Genomic DNA, 5330 nt, shown 5'->3' on the forward strand with positions numbered 1-5330 from the left:
CTGCAGGTTTGTTAAAGAATACCGGAAATAAATTAAATTTCCATTACAAAAAGCTAGAAAGGCCACACACTTATACATTATATGCAAAAGAAATATTTTACATATTCTCAAGGTAAAATGCTTGAGCTACTATGCAATATCAAACATATGAAGGCCGAAAAGAAAGACATCGAGAGGCATACATGTACGCGGGCGTGAATGAGGGATACGTGAAACCGATTCTAATGATAGTTCAATAATAGGCTATGTGTAGGGAGATATTTCTATTTTCGTCGGTCGTGTCTACTTTGTTCTTTCTTGTGTACTTCATAGTTACTTGAACTTAAATAAACTTATGGTCGTGTGCATTGCAATGATGCAGAGGCTAGAAATTATTCTCTTTTTTTCTAAAGGAAATTGTATGTGGGAGCATGCGTGGTGCATTTATTATTTGTGTAGTTCAAGTACGAATGTGACAGAGCAAAGAGCTGACCATCTATATTCCTTGGAAGGAGATGCAACATCAACTAACTGACACGCAAGGTGGAGGAGAAGAGAGAGTTTTCAAGTCCCACAAGTACTTCTCCAAGCTGTGGCCAGACACCATAGCACTCTATATATAGAGTCCTAGTTCTACAAGACTTTTCTCCCGTAGAGGAGCAGAAAGATCGAGAGGCAGAGCCAACCTACTCAACTCGAGGCCGTGTTGCTGAGGTGAGACACGCATCGCAATGGGGAGCAACGAGGGCGGCGGGTGCGACGGCAAGCCGGTGGTGGTGGTGCCGGAGATCAAGTACACCAAGCTCTTCATCAACGGCGAGTTCGTTGACGCCGCATCAGGTACGTCGTCATGATGAATTAGTTTGTGCAGGCATATACTGGCTATGCTCCAGTTTGGTGGATACCTACGTTGTTTTGGTTTTTACGGGGTGGATACCTACGCGCCAGCTTCCCTTTGTCGTCTTCGCTAACGTATATGTTACTGCGTAGTTGGGAGGAGTCGATAAGATTGAGCCTATTCGTTTGAGTTCTAACAATCAGTACGTCCTAAACAAGATAATCCAAATGAGGAGCCAAAATCCACACGTCAGTTATCTGTGAAATATCGTGGTGTGGATAAGCATACATGCTCACCCAGCTCTATGAAATGTCTTCTTTTTCTGTTCCTTAGAAAATTCTGGTATGCATAATCTATATGACTCGGTGTCGTGTGCTTACCTTAAGTTTCATGCACATATTTGAATTCTTGTAAATCTGCAAAAAAAAAAAAGGTATAGCTAGGATACAAAGTAGGCTTTAATTCATTTTATTTTTTGCTTGTGAAAGTACCTTTTTTTTGCGAGATGCTTGTGAAAGTACCTGCTTGCTCGCTCAATGGATCGAACCAACTTGTCTCTCTACCCTAAAAAAGAAACTTATCTCTGCCACATTCACGAGATTCGACGGCATCATCCCATAATATATGGAATTATTGCCGCAAGGTCTTCTATCCCTTTGATATTTAATTGCCGCCACTGGATGTTTATATATGGTAGCCACCGCCTACGCGTCGACGGTTTATTTTTCCACAGAGTATTACCGTTCGACGTTGGCAAGACGTTTGTTTTCCTGCTGGTGGATTTCATTTTGGGAGGCGATGGTGCTCATGTGATTTATGGGTGGATCGATTTCATTTTTCAGGCAAGACGTTTGAGACGAGGGACCCGCGGACAGGCGACGTGCTGGCCCACATCGCAGAGGCGGACAAAGCCGACGTGGACCTCGCCGTCGAGGCCGCCAGGGAGGCCTTCGAGCATGGCATGTGGCCCCGCATGTCAGGCTACGTACGTAATCCAATCCGGCACTCCCTGTTGCTGTAGCTCATCCGACAAATTGACCTGCTGACAAGGTCGCTCGTCGCCGGCATGCATGCATCCATGCAGGAGAGGAGCAGGGCCATGAACAAGCTGGCCGACCTGATGGAGCAGCACATCGAGGAGCTGGCGGCGCTGGACGGCGCCGACGCCGGCAAGCTGCTCCTGTTGGGCAAGATCATCGACATCCCTTCCGCCGTGCAGATGCTGCGCTATTACGCCGGCGCCGCCGACAAGATCCACGGCGAGTCGCTGCGTGTGTCCGGCAAGTACCAGGGGTACACCCTCAAGGAGCCCATCGGGGTCGTCGGCATCATCATCCCGTGGAACTTCCCCAGCCTCATGTTCTTCCTCAAGATCAGCCCGGCGCTCGCCGCCGGATGCACCGTCGTCGTCAAGCCCGCCGAGCAGACGCCCCTCTCGGCCCTCTACTATGCTCACCTTGCAAAGCTGGTAATGAATCTCTGTGCAAGCTAACGCTCTTTCAACACTCTCCATGTGATGATGTGAACTGTCCTCACGTGCATGCATACATGTTTAGGCTGGCATTCCGGACGGAGTGATCAATGTCGTCCCTGGCTTCGGCCCGACGGCCGGCGCCGCCATCGCCTCCCACATGGACGTTGACAGCGTGAGCACAAATCACCATTATTAGTACCTGTGCTGTGCTATGCATTTCTGTCTTACTTGTCCTAAATCCTAATGAAAGAAACCACCACCACATCGACCAGGTTGCCTTCACTGGCTCTGGTGAAGTAGGCCGCCTCATCATGGAGGCATCTGCCCGGAGCAACCTGAAGACGGTATCGCTTGAGCTCGGTGGCAAGTCGCCTCTGATAATCTTCGACGACGCTGATGTCGACATGGCGGTCGAGCTCTCAAGGCTTGCCATCTTCTTCAACAAGGTAATAGTAGATGGCATTCTCCTCACAGAGGATAGAATTACCAAGAGTAAACAGTTCCACGTAGCAAAAGACAGACACTGACCACATATAGTGCTATCTGAATCTGGACTTCCAGGGAGAGGTTTGCGTCGCGGGGTCCCGTGTTTATGTTCAGGAAGGGATCTACGACGAGTTTGTGAAGAGGGCTGTGGTGGCTGCCCAGAACTGGAAAGTCGGAGACCCGTTTGATGTCGCCACCAACATGGGTCCCCAGGTAAATTGTGCCTTCATTTTCCATCAGCCATGCTCAACTGGAAAGTGGAAACTAGTCGTGCTCATGGCCGGAAAGAAAGTGGCAAATATAGTTATTTCAACCGTTACTTTGCTTGAATCTAGGTTGATAAGGAGCAATTTGAGAGGGTCCTAAGGTACATTGAGCATGGCAAGAGCGAGGGAGCGACACTTCTCACCGGCGGCAAACCTGCCAGCGACAAAGGATACTACATTGAGCCTACCATATTTGCAGATGTCAAGGTAATTTCAACTTGTAGATGCACAAGAGATGAGGTGTACACATCATATTACTGAAGCGGGGAGGGAATCGTACACCGCCTGCATTCAGATGGATTGACAGTTTGACACTAACGCATGCTCACGTGGCTTCTATAGGAGGACATGAAGATCGCTCAAGATGAGATCTTTGGCCCCGTGATGTCCCTCATGAAGTTCAAGTACGCCAAAGTTTTCACAATGTCATCTGACGAAATTTCACTTGGTTCTTGAATTATCAACTGCTAGTCCCTGACTAAGTGCCTTTTTGCCCGGCTGTGTCTGCAGGACGGTCGATGAGGCGATAGAGAAGGCCAACTGCACCAAGTACGGGCTGGCCGCCGGCATAATCACCAAGAATTTGGACATCGCCAACAGGGTGTCGAGATCGGTGCGCGCGGGGACCGTGTGGGTCAACTGCTACTTCGCCTTCGACCCCGAGGCGCCCTTCGGCGGGTACAAGATGAGCGGGTTCGGCCGGGACCAGGGGATGATGGCCATCGACAAGTACATGCAGGTCAAGAGCGTCATCACCGCAGTCCCTGACTCGCCTTGGTATTAGCAGAATAGCCAAGACAATGCAAGTTCTTAATTCTCTGCAGTACTGTACATGCTTGTTGAGTTGGCTGGTGCTTGTGAAGCAGTCCTTTGTTTGCGTTGCATGGGTGCCAAGTTGTTGGTGTGTGTGATATATGGTGCAAGTGATTCGCTTCTGACCTTTGTGTCACGCATTCCAGAAGAAAATGGCGTAACATTTTTTTAGGTAAGAAACTATATTTATTATGATGCAAGGGCGTCTCCAATACAGATCCTAAAAAAGACACCATGAATGCTCGCAGACGGGATAGGGAAGGGAGTTATCCAATGCTATTCCATATTTATCCGGTTTCATCCTTCTAAGCATGTGCATGTCATGGTTGAGGGGAGAAAGAGGATGTTCGGATGCGAATGTCCTACGTGGTGGCTTTAGGTTAGTTGTGGTCTTGGCAGAATAGGGCAGACGACCCAGCCTGGACAACTCGCTGTTGTGACTTGAGCGCATGGGTTGCGGGTGCTCGATATGATCTTTGGGGGACTTGAAATGTTAAATCCGTTGTGATTGTATTTTCTCTTTTCCTCTGATTAAACATGCATCTTTCACTGTTGGAACTCACTCAGTTCAGCATCTCATGGCAAATGTGGATTCATTGCGTCTGGAAATGAATGATGGCTGGCTGTTGTGCTATGCAAACTGAAGCCAAAGAAAGGACGGCAACAACAAACCACGAGAAAGTCCACCCGCAAAAAAAGAGAGAAAGTCCATTTATTCAGAGCAGAGTTGAAGCGGTCACTGTGAAGTGGCAACATACAAGTTTAAAAATCTGTAAGCTGACATTCTTTTTAGTTCCTTCTCTCATTAATGTATTTTTTGTCTATCAAAACACAAAGTGGGCCATTCCACCAAATACAGAAGGACGATGAGAGCACTTTTGGCTATACTACTTGATTGAGGTTCGTCCTATACGTTCGTTCACCGCGGTACCATGGAATGTGATGCAGCCATATGCATACACATTGTGGTTAGTTGAAACCGGGTGCTAACATGAGAGCTGAGAGTTAGCAATTGCCAACACATTCGCTTATATTTATTTTCACAAAAAAGAAGGAAGAAGAATACGTAATACAAAATTACAAATAGTACCGCAACCTCAAAACTGATGTGAGATTATATGGAACAACTATAAGACTGCTCGCTTTAATTATTCAGCAAGACTACTTCGTGACTATTGTGAGATTATATGAGACAACTTAAAGTTGCTTAAGACTGCTTCAATACTACTGCAACTATTGAGTCTGGTGATGACCGACACCAGTTTTGTTGCCTGTAAATCTCTCACCAATGAAAAAGCTTGAATACAAGGAAACTACTGGAGGGCAGACGACCTCGGCGATGCTCCATTGCAACCTCATCACAACACAGCCCGGCGTGACGGTGCTTCGTCGCTGCAGCGCCGACGACCCCTGGCGATGCTCCATTGAAACCTCGTCGCAGCACGACCCGGTGTGACGGTGCTCCGTTGCCGCT

General features: G+C 47.8%; 1 protein-coding gene across 1 annotated transcript; it reads left to right on the forward strand.

Annotated features, from left to right (window-relative positions):
• Positions 1-521: 521 nt before the first annotated feature.
• Positions 522-3978, forward strand: LOC125531781 (aldehyde dehydrogenase family 2 member C4-like). Its single transcript, XM_048696050.2, has 9 exons — positions 522-819; positions 1660-1802; positions 1902-2285; positions 2374-2463; positions 2564-2737; positions 2853-2990; positions 3113-3250; positions 3386-3447; positions 3554-3978. The coding sequence occupies exons 1-9, from the start codon at positions 711-713 to the stop codon at positions 3825-3827; spliced, it is 1512 nt and encodes a 503-aa protein (XP_048552007.1). The 5' UTR covers positions 522-710; the 3' UTR covers positions 3828-3978.
• Positions 3979-5330: the final 1352 nt, after the last annotated feature.

The sequence above is a fragment of the Triticum urartu genome, chromosome 3A (genome assembly GCF_056163025.1).
Source record: "Triticum urartu cultivar PI428250 chromosome 3A, HENAU_Tu73, whole genome shotgun sequence".
Lineage (NCBI taxonomy): Eukaryota > Viridiplantae > Streptophyta > Magnoliopsida > Poales > Poaceae > Triticum > Triticum urartu.

Coding starts and splice junctions, on each gene's coding strand:
- LOC125531781 (XM_048696050.2), top strand. CDS start 711: ATGGGGAGCAACGAGGGCGGCGGGTGCGACGGCAAGCCGGTGGTGGTG. Junction 2,286..2,373: donor ATGCTCACCTTGCAAAGCTG/GTAATGAATCTC, acceptor ATACATGTTTAG/GCTGGCATTCCGGACGGAGT. Junction 3,448..3,553: donor ATGTCCCTCATGAAGTTCAA/GTACGCCAAAGT, acceptor CTGTGTCTGCAG/GACGGTCGATGAGGCGATAG.